Raw genomic sequence first — 20653 nt, forward strand, 5'->3', positions numbered from 1 at the left:
TCCTACCTACTAACCTCATCCCGCCCCCTTGACCTGTCCGTCCTCCCTGGACTGACCTATCTCCTCCCTACCTCCCCACCTACACTCACCTTTACTGGCTCCATCCCCGCCTCTTTGACCTGTCTGTTTCCTCTCCACCTATCCTCTCCTCTATCCATCTTCTATCCGCCTCCCCCTCTCTCCCTATTTATTTCAGAACCCCCTTCCCCTCTCCCATTTTCTGAAGAAAGGTCTAGGCCTGAAACGGCAGCTTTCCTGCTCCTCTGACGCTGCTTGGCCTGCTGTGTTCATCCAGCTCTACACCTTGTTATCTCAGATTCTCCAGCATCGGCAGTTCCTACTATCTCTGATACAAATTATTGAATTCAACTTGACACACTCTTTACTTCAAGAAGGATACACCTTTCATACAGGGAATACTGCAAAGCTTTGATTTATTATTGGCACATGTGCTGAGATACAGTGAACAGTTTTGTTTTGTGGTCTAACCAGGCAAATCATTCCTTACATAAGCACAGCAGTGTAATAAAACAGAATACAGAATATAGTGTTACAGCTACAGAGAAGGTGCAGAGAAAGATCAGCTCTAATATATGAGAGGTCCATTCATAAGCGATGGTAGGAATGTTCGATGAGGAGACTTATATTCTCTATAGAGTGTAAAATGAATGAGAGCTGATCTCATTGAAACATGTAAAATTCTTGCAGAGTTTGGCAGGGTACATGCAGGAAAGATGTTACTGAGTGGTTGGCTGAGGGGAGTCTAGAACCAGGGAGATATGTCAGAATAAAATGGCCAGCTGATCAGTACAGAGATATGAGACCTTTGTTTTCCCCACTTGCAGTGTGGTGAATCTTTGGAATTCTCTACTGTCCAGCGCTGTGGATGTTCAGACATTGAGTATGTTCAAAACAGAGACTGACAGATTTCTAAATACTGAGGATATCAGGAGATAGTGTGGGACAAGGTGTGGGGCAGTGCAATAGCTCAGTGGTTAACACTGTAGCCTCACAGCTCCAGAGACCCAGGTTTGATTCCAAACGGTCTGTGTGCAGTTTGCACATTCTCCCTAGGTCTGCGTGGGTTTCTTCCAGGTGCTCTGGTTTTCTCCCACAGTCCAAAGATGTGCAGGTTAGGGTGGATTGGCCATGCTAAATTGCTCTGTGGTGTCCAGGGATGTGCAGGTTAGGTGGATTAGCCACGGTAAATGTAGGGTTACGGGGATAACACTGGGGGATAGGTCTGATTGGCGCAGACTGGATGGGCCGAATGGTCTCTTTCTGCACTGGAAGGATTCTTTGATTCTATGAAATGGTTTTGAGCGAGATGATCAACCATGATTTAGTTGCAGGGTGAAGTGAGATCAAGAGGTTAAATGACCCACTCCTGCTCCTATTCACTATGTCTCTATGACCTCTATCTATTGAACCTATACTATGGAGTATGCCACACTCACAGAGATTCCATGGATGCAGCAGTTGTGGATTGTTTGACAAACCCCCATAGCGTAGACAGTTTCAACTGGCACTCTGCTAAGGCTGTCAAGACATGCAACATTCAATTGAAGAGTTTTAATGTTGAGGTAATGACACGAGTATTAGGATAACAGCTGTTTAGAGCAGAGATTTAAATAACGAACAGATGGGATTCCTGGTAAATGAGGATTAGCAATGAAGAACTTGCGGAGCTGGCTGGTAGGGGTGAACAAACGGAATAACTGAGGTGCAATACAAAAAAAAATACAGGTATAAAACATGCATCAAATTAAATGATCGTCACAGAGTCAGATTCACAGAGGCAATGGATAATAAAAGGGTTGCAGACTGTACAGTACAAGAAGGACCTCACCAATTATTCAGCAAAACTTGGCATTGGGTTATGCTCGCACCTCACCATTGGCCAACGTGTGGCATTGGGAGAGTGAGACTACAGAGAGGAAGGAGTCATGGGAAAATTGAAAATGGGCAGTCAACTGTGCCAATGTCCCCAGGGACAAATATAGTGAGCATCAGATTCGAAATATGCTTCTCACTGCAGGTCATTTCTGTGAAATTACAGCAGTTTGATAATATAACAGCAAATCTTTCCATCTGCACTGGCTCCTTCTGGCAAGCACATGAAAACTCAATAGCAAGCACAGCCTCAGGGCACAGAATGATAATATCAAAGGATGCCAATCTGTTCAGCAAAGGGATCTTACTGTTCAGCACTCATTAAAACTGGATTTACTAGAAAAAAAAATCAGCTCAGATCATCAGATTATGTCATTATTTTGGTGATGTTACTACAGCAACGATGTAAATACTTCCTCTTCGTACTGTAATTGCCAAGAGGAATATAAGAATTACATGGCTAAGGATACAGGAAAGAAACATAAAACAATTAAGTGCAATGACGGCAAAAGAGATGAGAAGGTTAAGCGGTGATCTGTGCTGGGAATAGATATTGGATACCACATTGAGGAGGGACAAATACTGGAGAAATGAATGGGACAGAGGAATCAAACTGGACATACAAGGGGTCAGGAAAAGACAAAATGGATATCTGTAAAGAGAAAAAGACACCAGAATTCTGAGGGATGAGAAAGAGGTATTGCAAATTTTGGGATAGGGCCATGGGGTTAAAGAGAGGAAAGCAGACTTCAAAAATAGACAACAATAAGGTGACAGTCCTGTTCTTCTCCTACTGATTTCCATGTACAGCACAACACTAGACTTGTAATCCCTGAACATCCAGTTTACCTGAGTGGCTACAATACAATTCTTTTTTTCTTTCATGGAAATGTAGGCAGTCAACATTGAGGAGGACTCCAACAAATTATAGGAAGACATGAATGAATTTGTAGAATGGGCAAAGAATTGGTAAATGAAATTCAACAGAGATAAATAGAAGGTGGGATATTCTAATAGGAAGAGTAAGGAGGCTAATTATGATTTTTAAGATCTAGGATTCTCCAGATGAGACAAAAGAATAAAGGGATCTCTAAGTCCAAATACACCAACCACTACTGCTTTGTAGGATTATTACTGGACTGTTAATCCAGAGACCCAGGTAATGTCGACCTGGGTTCAAATCCCACCATAGCAGAAAGTGGAATTTGAATTCAATAAGTATCTGGAATTAAAGGCTCTAATGGTGACAATGAATTGATTGTCAGAAAAAATGCACCTGGTTCACTAACGTCCTTAAGGGAGGAAACTCTCAGCCTTACCTACATGTGACTCCCAACACATAGCGATGTGGTTGACTCTTAAACTGCTCTCTGGGCAATTAGGGATAGGCGATAAGTACTGGCCTAGCCAGCGACACCCTCATCCCGTGAATGAATATGTAAAAAAACTAAAAGTTATGCCAAAGTTTAGCAAAGAGCATTAGAAAATCAAATCAAGCACTGGGCTTTATTTCTGGAGGGATAGAATTGAAAAGTAGAGAAATTATGCTCAACCTGTATCATACCTTGTTTAGAGAAGACTTGGCATACTGTGTGCAAGTCTGGTCATCATATTATAACAATGATGTAGAGGCACTGTCAGAAGTGTGAAGAAGATTCACAAAGATTATATCAAATACAAAGATGTGTGGATGTTTTTATCTGAAAAGGGCTGATGGGCTGGCTCTCTTTTCTGTTGAAGAAAGCAAGAGAGGGTGACTTAATAGAGACATAAATTATGAAAGGTTTTGATAAGTGAATAGAGAGTGAATGTTTCCTCTTGGGAGGATGAGCATAACTAGAGGCCATCAATATAACGTAGTCACCATATGTGCTATGGTACCAACTTTAGGTTGGGATAATTTGCTGCCACCACCCTCTGTCCTTGACTGGACCTAAGGACCTCCTTAGTTTACAGCAATACAGGAGAACTACCAATGGTTCTCTCAATGACAAGAGGCTCCAGTCTTAAACAAGATGTAATCTATTGCCTGACAGTAATCAGGTACAAGCTATATAAGTAAAATGGAGAGGATTACAAAAACCATGAGAAGATCATAGATAACAGACCTGTGCTCTTCAAGTTCCTAAGACGTTCCATCTTTCCCTACCAAATTCCTCACGACATTATCAGATTGGGTGGAGCTTAATGCAGTTTCCAACATTAACCCTTCCAGAACCATTACCTTAGACAACAGAGCAGTCTTTATTCACAGCGAGGGAATGCAAGACTACCACAGGGAGTGGTTGAAGTGAACAGGATTGACAAAGTTAAATTGAAACTACACAAGAATATGAGGAAGGAGGGATTAGATGCTGAAGATACAGATGAAGAAAGAAAGGAGGACATCCAAGCCAGCCTAAACACCAGTATAGATTTAGTCCAGTTGAATGGCCTATTTCGCAAGAACAAAGGCAACAGGGGCAGAAAACAACAATTCAGCCCATCCAGCCTGTTTCAGCATTCAATACGATTATGACTGATCTCAAGCTTCACTTTACATCACCAAATGCTCCCCATATCCCTTGATTTCCTGTGATACCAACAATCTGACTATCCTAGGCTTAAAAATATTCAACAATGAAATACGCCAACACTCTGGCATAGACAATTCCACAGATTCACACGTTTGGTTGAAAGAATTTTCCTTATCTCATTCTAAATGATCAGCCACTTATCCTGAGACTGTGCCCTGTGCTTTAATTTCCATGACCAGCAGAAACCATCTCTCATTGTCTGCACCTTCAGAAACATTTATATTTCAATGAGATCACCTCTCTTTCTTCTAAACCCCAGGGAACATACACTCAACTTACCCAGCAGTTCATCACACGACAACACCCCCATTCTAGAGACTAATGTCACAAACTTTCACCACATCACTTCCAATGAAAGTATTAAGGAAACCAAAACTATGCACAGTATTCCAGATGTGGTCTCACCAAACACCTGTACAATTATAGCAAAATGTCTTTATTCCTGTACTCCATACTACCTGCAACAGAGGCTAACATACCATTGCGACACCCAATTGCTCACTGCTTGCTCCTGCATTTGCTGCATAAGCACATCCAAATCTCTAAACATCAACATTTACAAGTTTTACACCTTTCAAAAAAATTCTGCTTTCTGTCCCTTAAAGTAACCAATTTTACACTTCCCCATAGTATACTCCATCTTCTGTCTTGTTGCCAATTCACTTAACCCATCTCTAATTTGTTACAACCCCTCTGTTTTCTCCCCACAGATTATCCTTCTAACCTAACTCTGTATCAGCAAATCTACGTTGCACTTGGTCTTTTTGTCTGAATTATTGACATAGAGTTTTAAATAGCTGAGGCCACAGCACTGATCCCCATGATACCTTGCCAGATGCAACCTACTAACTTGAAAATAATCCATTTATACTCACTCTCTGCTTCATATCTGTTTACCAAGGTTCTATTCAAACTCATATTATTCCTAGTTCCATGCGCTCTTAACTTGTCTACTAACATTGTCGCTGGCACATTATCACATGCCTTTTTGGAAGTCCACATATGCTACATCTGCTGGTTCCCCATTATCTACCCCACCCTTTTCCCACATCCTTTAGCAAACCATGTTAATTAGTTCCAATCGGCCCTAACATTTTCCTCATAGTAAGGAATCACCACGCCCTGGAATTTTCCTGAGCACTAACTGGCTGGAATCTGCTGACAAAAGTATTTGTGCTGTCTGGTCACTTCCTCTGCTTCCACACTGTCCCAGCTTCAAACTGCAGCAATTTCTCTCTCAGCAAATACACAGATAAATTGAAACCAGAGAAACTCTTAAGCTCCATCCATCTCCATGATGATTTGGTCTGCTGTGAGTTATCCTGAACTTGAATTTTATGTTAAATGCCCATTTTTCAATTTCTTCTTTGAGCTGATAAAGTCAATGAGTTTTATGGACTTTCAGAGTTCACAGAATCTTTTCAAGATTTTCAGGTCTAACTTCCAAAACAAATGATCCTTCTGAACTACATGAAGGTAGACACAATTTGCCAACTCAGCAAGCCCATTTACTGTTTCTGATCCCACATTTCTAGCGGTTAACCTTCTAAAGCAGCATAACCACAATGGATAAAGTGCAACAGCTTCCCTGTGCTTCAACTCTATTTATTCCATTTTCGACACTTATGCTCTAAATCTTAAAACTATGATTACTTTACACCAACAATGCTTGGACCATGAATTAGACATTCACAATAATGTTTAGTGTTAAGACCTCCTGAACAAGAAATTCCTTTATTTTCCCAAAGACAGTGGTTAAGTCAATTAGATTTTTCTCTTTTTCTGTTTTTTCTATTCCTAGTTTCATGAAAATTGGCATTACATTTGCCAGCCTCAATTCCAAAGAGACTATGATCAAATCTAAGGTAATTTGGAAAAGTCACACCTGCTGCATCCTCTATTCTTGCAGCTTTCTCTTTCTGTGGTGCATCTCTTGCCGTATGTAATCTATATTCTGCCCTGGAGTGAAAGTAAACACTTCATATGAATTTATGTTTTATCATCAGCTTCCCATATAATCTAAAAGGATAAGAGGTTGATAAACATGGCTGGTGACTGAACTAAAATGTTGAAAAAAATAACATTGAAAATAGATCAACAGAAAACAAAGTGAAAACAGAAGTGTACTGATACATTTCTCGCCACAGAGCATGTTTGCATTATTGTGCCTGCAGCCTGTGATCCTCAGGCTTATTGACAAAGTACTCTATTCAACCCATTAACTGGATGATTGGGAAACTCCTGGGGCAAGTTAAGATGATTCAATATCAGAAATGTTTCACCAACAAACTTCAACAGGAAGATCCAATCTGACGTTTCAAATTCGAAAAGTGACTGCTAAGATAAAAAGGAATTACTTCAAACATTTTGTCCTTGACTGTCTGAAGGGAAGGATGTACTAGAACAGATCCCATTCATTCTTTGCTGCCTCAAGTTCAAAGCAGAATCAATAGGTTTGACATCTTCCAGCTAAATGACAGTGCAATAATTCTGCTTAAATTGGTACTCACACCAAAAGTGTCTCCCTCGGGCTTGTGGGTTACACTGACTGGAGGGCCTGTTGTCACTTCAAATGATGGAACTGGAGAAAGAAAGCACATGGTTACTGGAAGAGCCAGCCAATCAACCAAAAGCCAACAAACAATCCCAAATGGCCCTCCACCTCTGACTCCTCTCTCATTTACCCTTTAAAGGACTACGGTAACAAAGAGAGGACGAGGCAGGACACTGAAGTGGTAACAGAAACTCACAGCTGACCTGAGCCAAAGTAGATTCTCTTTAAATCCAGGGATTGAGCTGATTCAAGTGTGTAATTTACAAACAGCTCTGCAGTACCTACTGATCTTAATTGAAAGTGTTCATAAATAGACCTGACAGTAGCTGGCTCATACACATCCTGAGTGCCTTTCTCCAGGTAGCATGCTATTTTGTTCAACCACAGCGGGTGGAACATTCAAGATCTAAGATAATTCTTGAAAAGAAGTCAGGCATTCCTGAGTATTTTGAGCAGATTCATCCTTCACGTAGTGGCGAATTATTGACCCATTCAGCATGCACAGGTCAGGTCCATTTGGATTATATACAGAGGTAAACTCTTTCTGCACTGTCCCATCAAACAGATCAGATGTAACAAGAGTTAGAAATATTTGAAAGTTTACTTTGCATTGCCAGATGAAATTCTCCCATGTCACGTACAGTCCATGCTAGAAGCTGTACTCAGCGTAAAGTGCATTTTACACCACTATCCTCCTGTCTGAACACCCACTGCATACCGTCTACTTTAATCTATTTCTTTTTGCTGATTTGCTTTCCTCCCCCTCACTCTGCAATCACTGGCTGCTGTCACATTGGCACTTCAACGGATTCCATCAAAAACCCTCCCTGTACAAACCAACAGGAATGTGTTAGATTGACAAAGGCTGTCCTTCTCCAGAGGGCAAAGCCCTTTGTAAACGGGAGTTTATAGCATCTGGAATTAAGCCAACCACTAACCGAGAGCTAATGGTAGGAGCCTAACACCAAGTCTACTGCAGCTGGATGAACACAGCAGGTCAGACAGCATCAGAGGAGCAGGAAAGCTGACGTTTCAGGTCTGGACCCTTCTTCAGAAAAACATCTGAAGAAGGGTTTTCTGAAGAAGGGTCCAGACCCGAAACATCAGCTTTCCTGCTCCTCTGATGCTGCCTGGCCTGCTGTGTTCCTCCAGCTCCACACCTTGTTATCTCAGAATCCAGCATCGGCAGTTCCTACTATCTCTGACCAAGTCTACTGCAGCCTTCTTGAGTAATGAGTGATATATGGAGGCTGAGGAAGCAATAATTTAGAAAATGTATAATCATTCTCTTACATCTCTGCTCTTCTGCACCGTCTGCCACTGTCATTTTCTTAAACTTAGTATATAATTATTTTTGCATTTTTTTATTCAAAAGGTACTGTCATCCTGAGCAAATGGTGGGCAATCATTTTTAAATAATCCCATGTATCAACAAATCATTCTGCCCTGGGTACCTGATGCCACTTGATTGAAATGGTCATTTAGTCATTCATTTTCTTTCAATAATTCTTTTGCCTTATTATGATTGCTGTGCTTTGGAACAAAGAGTGAAAGAGCAAATAAGCCTCTCTGGAACATGCTGCTCACTAATGTCAATTTTATTCAAAGGACCAAGTGGTCCAATCCAAGCTTAGTAAATGAAAAGATACTTACTGTAAAAGGGGTTCTCCAGGATTTCTGCAGGGAAGAAAGAAAGGACAAAAATTAGTTTGAAAGGAACAGCTTTTTTTCCCCCTTTATTTATGGAATATGAATGTTGTTGTCTGTGCTCGTATTTATTATTCATTTCTAATTGCCCAGAGAGCAGTTAAGAGTCAACCACATTGCTATTGTTCAGGAGTCACATATAATCCAGGTCAGATAAGGGTGACAGATTATCATCCATTCGTGAATCTGATGGGTTTATACAACAATGGTTACACGGTCACCATTTGGCTAAATTTTTATTCCAAAATTTTAAAATTAAGTTTGGATTTCATGATCCACCACGGTGGAATTCCAATTTATAACTCCACAACACAACTTAGCTTTTGATGTCAAGATGAGAGACTGCAAATATGAAGCTGCAGTGAATTTGAAACTAAATCTGTCAACATGAGAAACAACATTGCTCCTTAAAGACATGTTCGACTCCATGTTTTAATCCATTTCTAACTCTCTGAGGAACTTTGAATTCAGAAATGTCCCTTTCCTACTGAAATGTCTCAAGACTGACACGTCTCTCAGAATAGTGTGAACAGGAAGCTGTAGCTGCTACAACAGCACTCCAGGAAGCGAAGGTAGGCCTAAAAATTTTTCCCAGTGCCTCCCAACATCACCATTATTCAGTTTCTAGGAAACAATGTGACAGTGTTTGCAGCCACCAAGTTCTCCTGGTGGTCTATTGTGAGCTCCAAAAAGAATTCTTGTTAAAATAGAAAAAAAAAATCCAAAATTAATGCTGCAACCATTGAAGACTAAAAGCAGAATCAGGAATGTTAGTGATAACTGAAGGTAAGAGAACTGTGTGACTCCAATCTGATTGAAGAACTGAGGAAGTTGGGACTGTTCTCCTTGGACAGAAGAAGGTTAAGAGGAGATCTGATAGAGGTTTTCTAAATGATGAACATGCTGGATACAGTAGATGGGGAGAAATGGTTCCCAGCTGTAAAGGAAACAAAAACAAGGGCGCATAGATTTAAAGTGATCTAAAAAAGAAGCAATGATAAAGTGAGGAAAATCATTCTTCCCAGAAAAAGAAACAAAACCAGAGAACTAGGAGGTGGGGATCTCATAGAAACCTATAAAATTCCATCAGGGCTAGACAGAGTAAATACAAGAGGAATGTCCAAATAATCAGGGAATCCAGAAACAGGGGTCACAGTCTGAGGGTAACAGGGTAGGCCATTTAGAATGGCCATGAGGAGAAATGTCTTCATCCAGAGAATTCTCCATCACTGGAAGTGGTTGAGGCCAAAACATTGAATGTTTTCAAAATAAAGTTCTCAGGGATAAAGGGATCAAAGGGTGTGGGGAGAAAGCAGGAACAGGGTAATGAGTTGGATGATCAGCCCTGATCTTTTGAATGGTAGAGTAAACTTGAAAGGCCGAATGGCCTATTCCTGCTCCTATTTTCTATAGTTTTTAGATACTTCAATAGAGGCTGTGTGCCAAGGATTATGCAGTTATATGAGAACTACCACTATCGAGTTTTCACCATTCTGATGTTGAAATTTATCCTGTGTCTCAACATTAATAGGTGTCAGCAAGGACCAATGTGACCATAATGACATACATAAAGTCTGAACTCCTCTCAAAATACACGTTGAAACAGACCAGAAATCATTTTGTAGGAAACCACAGTTCATGTACACGGTCCTCACAAAACATTTCAAATGCACAACAAATCAGTCAATATTTAAAGACTTATCTAAGCTAACATTGCAGCTGTATCCTTCTACCATAGAGTCGTAGAGTCATACAGCATGGAAACAGACCCTTCAAACCAACAAGTCCAGCAAATGGAAACCATTCAGACCATCATGTCAGTCCTGGCTCTCTGAATGAGCAATTTGCATGAAGTCACTTTCCTACCTTCTCCCTGCAGCCTTGCACATTTTGTTTTCAGACAATTGTCTAATTCCTCCTTGAAGGCTTTAATTGAACCTGCCCCCTCAGGCAGTGAAAAATGACCTCAATCACATGTTGCATGAAAAAGCATTTTCCCATTGCTTTCGCTTCTTTTATCAATTACTTTAAATCTACATCCTCTTGCACTTGATCCTTTCACAGAGGGGAGCAATTTCTCCCTACAGTGTTTACTCTTTCCAGAAACCTGCATGATTTGAGCCCTTGACCAAATTTCCTCTCAGCCTCTCTTCTCCAAGGACAATAGTCATAACTTTTCCAGTTTACCTTCATAAGTGAGGTTCCTCATTATAGGAGCTATTCCTGTGAATCGCTTCTGCAGCCTTTCCAATATCTTTGCATTTTTGCTAAAGTGGGGTGCTCAGAACTGGAACATTATTCCAGTGGTGTCTCAGCTAGAGTTAATACAAATTCCACAAAACCTTCTTGCCCTTATACTCTTTACCCTAGGATACTGTTCAGCTATGCTTGTCTACAGTCAGGTCCATTTGCTCCTGAACCCCCTTTAGAGTTATATCCTTTATATTATTTTAACTTTTTTATTTATTCACAGGATCTGGGCATTTATTACCCATTCATAACCACCCTTGAGATGGTGATGGTGAGTTGCTTTGTTGAACTGCTGCAATCCATGTGCTGTAAATAGACTCACAATGATGGGAGGGAGGGAGTTCTAGGATTTTTGACCCATCCCCCCATGTTTTTCCTGCCACAATTTCCCTGCATTCAACTTCTTCCATCAGTCCACTCACTCTACCAGCATTTTAATGTCCTTCTGAAATTCAACCCTATCCAGCTCACAATGGTTCCCAGTTCTTTATCATCAAAAATCTTTCAAATTAGGTCACTAATCTAAAACATGGTCCCAACACTGAACCCAAAAAACATCCACTAACACACTGTCATAGCTAACTTTACACCCATGTTGGTACGTTCTTGTCCATTCTATGAATGATAACTTGGATCACAAGTCTATCATATAGCACTGCGTCACATGTCTTTCAGAAGTCCACTACATCACCAGCGTACTCTGTTAACTCTTCAAAACACTTCAGGAAGTTAATTTCATATGACTTTCCTTTAAGAAACCATGTTGGCTTTCTTTAATTAATCCAAGTTTGTCCATGTGACTATTAATTTTGCCCTCAGTTATTGTTCTTATACATTTTCACACCACCATAATTAATCTGACTGTCCTGTAGTTGCTGGGTATTAATTTTTTTTGAATAAGGATGTAAATTAACATTTCTCCAGTCCACTAGCACCACATCATGATGGATTTAAAAAAAGCATTTTCCACTCTCATTTCCCTCAGTATTCTTTGATGGATCTCATCTGGTCCTGGTGCCTTGTCCACTTTAAGTACAAATAGCCTAACCATGTTTCTTCTGTATCAAGTTAAACCTAGCTCATGTCCGCATTAGCTCATCTTTCCCCATGGCCTGGATAGCATTAATTCTCTTGGTAAGCTTAGATGCAAAGAATTAATTTAGTACCTCAGCTATGCCTTCTTGCCTCCATGTGTAAATCCACTTTTTAGTCCCTAACTGGTACATTTCCTCCTTTTACCATTCTTTTACTATTTATACGCAGGTAGAACTCTTTGGGATTCACTTTCATGTCGACTGACAGTCTCTTTTCATACTGCCTCATTGCTTCACTTACTTGCTTTTTAACTTCCCCTCTGAATCTTCTATATTCAGCCTGGTTTGCAATTGTATTTTTAAAATGACATCTGTCATAAACACATTTTTCCTTCTTTATTTTAATTACGTTTTTTTTAAATTGAGAGCGCTGGTTTAATTTTCTCTACATTTTTCCTTTTGAGGTAATATACTTTAACTGCATTTCTCTTTGAAAGGTGAACAATGTTCTGCTGCTGCTTGTCCTCACAACCTTTGGCAAAATACTTAGCCTGGATCTGTTCTCACCCCACTGAGGTTAGTTAATTAAGCTTACACTGGATTTTTTTTGTCCTTTTCTATAGTCAGCCTAAACATTACGGATACAATGATCATTGTCCCTCCCAACCCTTTCTTCCTTCCAACTAGTAGTGTTGATCAGGAGTGAGTGGATGTGCTTTATTTGGACTTTCAGAAGGCTTTTGACAAAGTCCCAGCTGATAGATTAATGTGCAAAATTAAAGCACATGAGATTGTGGTAGTGTACTGTGCTGGATAGAAAATTGGTTAGCAGACAGGAAACAAAGAACAGGAATAAATAGGTCTCTTTCTGAATGGCAGGCAGTGATGCAGGGATTGTTACTAGGACCCCAGCTATTCACAATATCTGTTAATGATTTATATGAGACAATTAAAGGTAAGATCTCAACATTTGCAGACAGAACCAAGCTGAGTTGAAAGGTGAGCTGTGAGGAGGTTACAGAGATATTGCAGTGTGATTTGGTTAGGCTGAGTGCATAAAGCCTAGCAGATGCATTATAATGCAAATAAATGTGAAGTTATTCACTTTGCAAGCAAAAAATAGGAAGGAAGGTTATTTTTTGAATGGTTGTAAATTGAGAGAGAAGGTTGTTCATTTTGACCTGTGTGCCCTTGTGCACCAGTCACGAAGACTGTGCATGTAGGTGCAGCAGGCAGTAAAGGCAGCAAACTATACGCTGGCTTTCATAGCCAGAGGATTCCAGTACAAGAATAAAGATGTTTGCTACAATTACGTAGAACATTGGTGAGGCTACATCTGGAATATTGTGTACATATTTGGTCCATTTATCTGAGGAAGGATGTTCTTGCTATAGATGGAGTGTAGTGATGGTTTACCAAATTGATTCCTGGGTGGTAGGGCTGGTGTAAGGCCACAAGACATAGGAGCAGAAATTAGGCCATTCAGCCCATGGAGTCTGCTCCGTCATTCAATCATGGCTTTTAAGTTCCTCAATCCCATTCTCCTGCTTTCTCCCTGTAACCCTTGATCCCCTTGATAAACAAGAACCTATCTAACTCAGTCTTAAATGTACTCAATGACCTGGCCTCCACAGCCTTCTGTGGCAGTGAATTCCATAAATTCACCACTATCTGGCTGAAGACGTTTCTCCTTATCTCTGTTCTAAAAGGCCTTCCCTTTACTTTAAGGCTGTGCCCTCGGCTCCTAGTCTCTCCTAGCAATGGAAGTATCTTCCCAACATCCACTCTGCCCAGGCCATTCAGTATTCTGTAAGTTTCAATTAGATTCCCCCTCATCCTTCTAAACTCCAATGAGTATAGTCCCAGAGTCCTCAAACGTTCCTCATATGTTAAGCTTTCCATTCCTGGGAACCTCCTCTGAACCCACTCCAGGGCCAGTACATCCTTCCTGAGATATGGGGCTCATATGAGGAGGGATTGAGCCAGTTAGGATTCTTTTAGAGAATCAACATGTGACCCAATGGCATATAGGCCTCAGACTCTATCTTTGCCAGGGCCACTTGAAACATGACAAACCAAAGGAAATGTGTTACTGTTTGTAACAAAGTCAGAAGTCACATGACACCAGGTTATAATCCAACAGGTTTATTTGAAATCACAAGCTTTTGAAGTGCTGCTCCTTCGTCAGGTGAAAGCTGGTGTCGCGTGACTTCTGACCTTGTTCACCCCAGTCCAACACCAGCACCTCCATATCATGGCAGTTTGTAACCAAAGAGCTTAATATTAGCCCAGATGCTGTAAGTATCTGTTACTGTAAGCCATGTATTTATACCGCAGCAGCTGTAATGAGTGCCACTCAAACCATTCAATACTACATCACACATTGGTCTTTTGTGACAGGAGTTAACATAAATATTGTCTCATCAGGTATAAAACCCCTGCTGGAGGCAAAGCACATACCATGGCAGCAGATAGTCTGGTTAAGCTTTAGCTTGAGTAATACGTTCAGTTCCAGGCACCACACTTTCTTTTAATTCATTCACGGGACAAGGATGTCACTAGCTAGGCCAGCATTTATTGCCCATCCCTAATTGCCAAGAGGGTAGTTAAGAGTCAACCACATTGCTGTGGGTTTTGAGTCACATTTCTGCCAGACCAGGTAAGGATAGCAGTTTCCTTCCCTAAAGGACATTAGTGATCCAGTTGGGTTTTTCCAACAATCAACAATGAATTCACAGTCATCATTAGGCTTTTAGTTCCAGATTTTTTTGTACCGTGGTGGGATTCAAACCTGGATCCCCAGAACATTACCTGGGTCTCTGAATTAACAGCCCAGTGATAATACCACCAGACCACTGCCTTCACAATTAGTGCCCTTGGAGAGGTACGGGGAAGCTTGGATTATAACAGGGAACAGGGACAGATGAGTCCTGTGGAGAGATTGGGCCAACCAGGAATGTCATCATCAGAGCAGAGAACATTAAAGAGAGATCTAAAAAGTTGTTTTCAAAATAACAGGGAATTTCAACAGAGAAATTGCTTCTTCTCGATGACAGCCAATGGTCATGATTCAAAGATATCAGCAAAAGAAAGGAGAAGAAATGATGAGAAATTGATTCACACAAGATGGTATTTAAGATCTGGAATGAACTTTCTGATTTAGTGATGGACTCAGACAGGCCATGACAATGAAGAATTACAAGACCAGGGTGAAAAAGCTGGACTGTGGGAGTAAACTGGACAGCTTGTAAAGTGCTGGCATGGGAATAATGGGCCAAAAGTTTGGCTGTGCTGAAAGATTCTACACTCTTAACTGACCTGTGGTGTGTTTGCAGCATTTTGTGGATCTGATTAACACTCCCAATGCTCCTGCTTTTTATCTTTATGTTTTGGTTGGTCGGTCTATGCCAGAAAAATAGAAGATCACCCAAGTGTCCCAGCTTTATCACAGGTGAAACAGAGGATGAAATCATTCAGAGAAAGAAAATTTAGCGGTAGCGTTCTGAATGATGAAGGATCGGATTTTGTTATAAATGGTAACTGAAGGCAGTCACAAGTTACAATTACAATCTGTGCAGCTGGGAACATTGAAACAATCAACTTAGATGAATCAATATGAGCTGCATCGGATGGATAATATTTGTTGAGACATTGCACTTCAATAGTCTCTTTGAGGCAGGAGTTTTTTTTTCAAATATCTGATAGAAGCTTTTGTTTTCACTAAAACTCAAAACAAGCAGCAGACATGCTGCAGTAAGCACTGGGTTGCATTTTTCTTATCCTGGCACTTATCATAACTGGAACCGATTACTTCATTGGTCTCCTCAATGACTCCTGCATATTCCATAAATCCCAACTAGTCTAAAATTCTACCATTTCTATTTTTGTGCACAGTACATCTCTCCACCCCACCAAATCCCGACCTTTATTAACCCATGCCGTTTCTCCAACCCCCAATTGTTTATCTCAAAATGTCATCTTCCTGTTCAAATCTTAATGTCCTTAATTATCCCTGCCTCCACAATATCTTCTTTTCTGATCTTATCCCTAGTCATGCCATTGCTTAAAAACCTATCCTCTCTCCAACTTTGTTTCACATTTGATGGTGGAACCACTACCTGCCTTGGCCTGCTCCCAGGAACTCCGTCTTTAAAACCATCTGCTTCTTAGCTGTCCTCTCCAAACCCATCTTTTTGGCCTGAGGTTCACCTCCCTTATCTCACCCATGAACCTACCATTCCCCACATAATTTGTAAACCACCCTGGGGATGCTTTGTACTTTAGATAATAGAACAATTATCTAATTGCCCATTTTTGGTCTGGAAACAGGAACAAGCTGCCACCCAGTCCACTCTGCTAGGTTCAGCGTTCTTAAATATTCCCAACTCAGCACAGAGGACACTGACTTTAAATCTGAAATAAAAAAGTTAGTTTGAACAAACACTCAGGTCACCAATGTTCCAAAATTATCCTGCATTTTCCAGAGGCTGAATAAAAATATTGTCATTAGTTGATGGCATTAGGTCTGGTGGGTACAGATTTAAGGTTTTTGACAAGAAATTTTGGGCAGACATAAAAGAGAACTTTTTTTAAAAAATGCAGCAAATAAGAATGACCAGGAACCTGTCACGCATGAGGCTGGTGGAAGTGGAGACAGTCAATGATTTCAAAGGGAGATTGGAGAGACACTTGAAGGAAATCCAAATGTGGAGGTGTGGGGATAGAGTGGGGGAATGGGACTGATTAAACTCTACAGAGGGCTGAGATAGGTTCAATGAACCAATTGGCCTCCTTCTTTGTTGTAATGGCTCTATGTCTCAATCAAAGTGAATTTTCTTGACACGACTACAAGCAGCCAAAATTATTGGTGCACAAAGCGGAAATGTTTTGCTTCAAATTTATTAGTACAAGAAATACTCGAAACAGATAAATAAAGACGTTTGCCTGATAGACATGAACCATTCAATCTGAAAATAAAGAATCTGCTCTACGTCCAATTGTCAGTGAAGAGAGTCATGTTGCATAGCAGGAGGGGGATTGGAGAAGATGATAATTTCAAGAAACATCCCAGAATATATCTACAACAACAACAATAAAAACAAAGTTGCTGCAAAAGCTCAGCTGGTCTGGCAGCATCTGTGAAGGAAAAAACAGAGTTAATGTTTCGGGCCCTTCCTCAGAACTTAACTGGAGTTGATAACTCTCCCTGAAGCATCAGTTCTTTACATCAGAAAAACTTAATTTTGGAATAGTGGTAGGTCAGAATTGACACTTCCAGCAGTTATTCCTAACAGACAGGGACTGCAAACAGCTGGAAACTGATGCCCACTTCCTGATTCTTTAAATAAAGCGGCTGGAAGGTTTACATCAACCATCAAAAGAATCGAGCTTCCTTTGAGCACTGCTGGTCACAGGTGAAGGAGAGTATTCAATCTTATGCCAGCAATGCAGAAATGTTGAAGCCCTTTCTGTGAACCACATAGTGAATATAAAACAGATTTTGGTGCAGCAGCCTTTTGTGAACAAAGCGAGAGTAAACAAACAGCAATGTAGCACTGACCTCATGTGAAGCTATGGGAATAAAAGGCCACGAGCTTTTCCTCTCCTCCCGCACAGTTTAATCATTCTGTTTAGCACCGAAGCTCTGCACTTTCGCCTCATTTTTATGCAGTTCAGCAATCATTGAAATTGCCAACCGTCTGGATCACGGCTTTGCACTCAGCCTCACCAGGTGCCTGTATCCCCCGCAGACAATTCTGTACTTTCTCCAGATGTGAGATATTTGTCATTGTCTACTGATAATTTTTGTCCACTCAGTCAGAGTGAAGTTGCCAGCAATATTGCAGTTACATCATATCTCTTTTGCAACTTGGGTTTGCAGAACGGCATGAGTACAACAAAGACAACCTTTGATCACAAAACATGCCTTGCTACATGAGACACCAGGCACCCTACCATTGTGCTGATTTTACTGGGTTTCTCTCAGTGCCAAGACAGCAAAGCTGAGCACTCCCGCTAAAAACGCCAGCTGGAAATGTATGAATCTTGTGCCCATAAGGCAAGTGGTACATTTTCAGTTCTGAGGAAGGGTCACCGGACCCGAAACATTAACTCTGTTTTCTCCTCCACAGATGCTGCCAGACCTGCTGAGCTTTTCCAGCAACTTTATTTTTGTTCCTGGTACATTTTCACCCTACCTTCCCCAGCACTGCTTTAGAAATGGGATTATTCACACTAATGGAAACAATTGCAGTGGATGAAAATTATGGGCTGGATTTCACTGTTAAAATAGTAGTGCGACCTACAGTACCCCCATGGAAATCAAACACTACAGATCCTGGGGCCGGTACATGTGCAGATAAACATGGAACGTTCTGTGATAAATGTATCTACATGAGAGACTTGTTATGGATCAGACCAAACTCCCTCAAAATATTCAGAAGATAGTCTAAACCCTAACTTTTTCTTATTTTACAGCTAAATGTAAGGTGTGTGTTCCATATGTAATTTGATTGGTCGAACTATCAGATGTAAATCAAAGCACACTTTATTCATCCAGTAAAGTTAGAGTACAACAAAAAGGACGAATTGGAATAACAACGCTATTAGAAAACTTAACAGAATAACAGATACAGTAACTATTACAAATTAACCATTCCAATATAGCAACATCCCATAAACACAACCTTGGCAAAAGGCAAATTCAGAAAACACATTGTCTCATATTCAACTCCAGCAGCGGGAAGAGAACCCCCAGCTTTTGGCTGTAACTGAGAGAGGGAGAAAAAAAACTTCCACTTCTTCAAGGCGCCAATAGCAACTGCTGAAGCTAAAACTAAAAATCCCAGTTCTGTGGGACCTTGACCACACCCATTCAGACTGCTTCTATTGTTCCAACTTTATATAAAAAAAGGCTTCACAATCTGTTTACGTCAGTAGCTGTGATAGACTGCTCTCTACTTCTGTCTTAAAATCTCAAAAAATACCAAGGAAAAAGTACATCTCTTAAAGCCACAGCATCATCACACACTCACCATTCAAACACACTAAACAGTGTGATGTTGCTGTACTTACCTGGTAAATGGTAATAAATTCATCAATAGACATCACAATTGTCCATTTCTGTGTGCCTTTTTAAAAGGCATGTAAAGCCCTAATTACAATCAAGTGACCTGTTTCTTGCCCCATTCCTAACTTTGTGATCTCCTCCAGGTCTAAAGCCAGATCTTGCTCTTCTCCCCAACCTTCGCTTTACAACTCGCTTCTAATTTTGTTTATTATGAAGTGATTTTGGCTGTCAGTGGAATGCTGCATAAAAATAAACTTACTCATTTCTTCACAGTTTTAGCTAAAACATTAGATCATATTAATTCCTGACCAGCTGAATGTAATGGGACCATCAGCGGTCGGTACCAATGGTGAAAGATGGCAATGAGTAAGGGAACTGAACAGGTCTTCAGGATCTCCACCAGTAGGTGGTGATGGTGAGGGAAGGCTACTAGACCATCTGAAAGGACTCACACTGGGAAGAAGGCGTATCTTTGATGGAGAGAAGGCTGATGGGAAAGGGGAGCATACAGACAAAGAAACTACTGAGCCAAATGTAACATATATGATCGTTTCATGTATGCAGTCTAAATAATCCCTTGTTTAGCCTTAATTTCTCTTCCTATTTGCAATGACCCAATGCCAGTAGATTGAAGAATCCCTGCTTCAGGATCTTTGGGACTACTGAGTGTTTAAATCTCATGTTACATATATGTTAGCAAAACATGTCACAGTCTTCATTACACTGAGAAATGATTTACAATCACCCACTTGTTAACATTCCACTCTGCTTAGTTCACAAAGTGTTGGTTTCTCCCACTGAAAGAAAATTAAAAATCTCAATGAAAGCTTTAAAAAACTTCTTAGGGTTCACTGAGGTGAGATCATCTCAGATGTACAAGCCTCAAAGCTGGCACAACAAATAGCATATTTAAAACTTGAATTCATTGAGGTCTAAGAATAGCAGTGCAAAAGGGTTACACGTTACACTCAGCCCTTTTACATGGCCACCTGGATGATGCAATTAATTCTGCCAACAAATCCTGTGTAAAATTCATTCCTAAATATATATTTGACCATTTCTTCTCTTTGGGTTATATCTTTCATTACACAGCTTTCAAACACCTGCCTGCACTCGGTTCTCTGGCTCTTGCAAGGTGAAACTTGAACATAAGCAGCCTTTCTACCTCAAAGTTCTTTCAGGAATAAATGAGGATAAATGGATGGCAAAACATTTGGATGTCCAGATTAAATAACAGGCCTTCCACATAATAATATCCTCCCTCCACAATAATTTCAACTCCAATATTCTTTGGTCTCTTCACAATGAAAAAGCATCCTACTTTAGTATCATTTACAAAAGCCATCCGACCCCATTCTGTTCCAAATCAATGTAATTTAGAAGTGAAGTGAAGAGCACCAATTCCTGGAATGCTTCTGTTCACAAATCACTTCCTACCAAGTTTGTTTTTTATCCATGCTGTGAGACTTTCGCCTCAATTTTAGCTTATGTAAACATTGATGGTGCAATGGATACAATATGCACCTAACACCTTCTAAGTTACTGTCAGTAGCCTCCTTCACTAACTACT

At 40.5% G+C, this 20653-nt stretch overlaps 1 protein-coding gene across 1 annotated transcript in view; it reads right to left on the reverse strand.

The window, feature by feature from the left end:
* Positions 1 to 20653, reverse strand: part of ntrk3a (neurotrophic tyrosine kinase, receptor, type 3a) — a 659663-nt gene that overhangs the window by 281611 nt on the left and 357399 nt on the right. The window contains exons 9-10 of the mRNA XM_048615740.1: positions 8677 to 8700; positions 6980 to 7050 (exon numbers count right to left, since the gene is read on the reverse strand). Coding sequence (XP_048471697.1) covers positions 6980 to 7050; positions 8677 to 8700 — 95 coding nt within the window. The remainder of the gene's footprint in view (positions 1 to 6979; positions 7051 to 8676; positions 8701 to 20653) is intronic.

This window comes from Rhincodon typus, chromosome 33, assembly GCF_021869965.1.
Source record: "Rhincodon typus isolate 14 chromosome 33, sRhiTyp1.1, whole genome shotgun sequence".
Classification (NCBI taxonomy): domain Eukaryota; kingdom Metazoa; phylum Chordata; class Chondrichthyes; order Orectolobiformes; family Rhincodontidae; genus Rhincodon; species Rhincodon typus.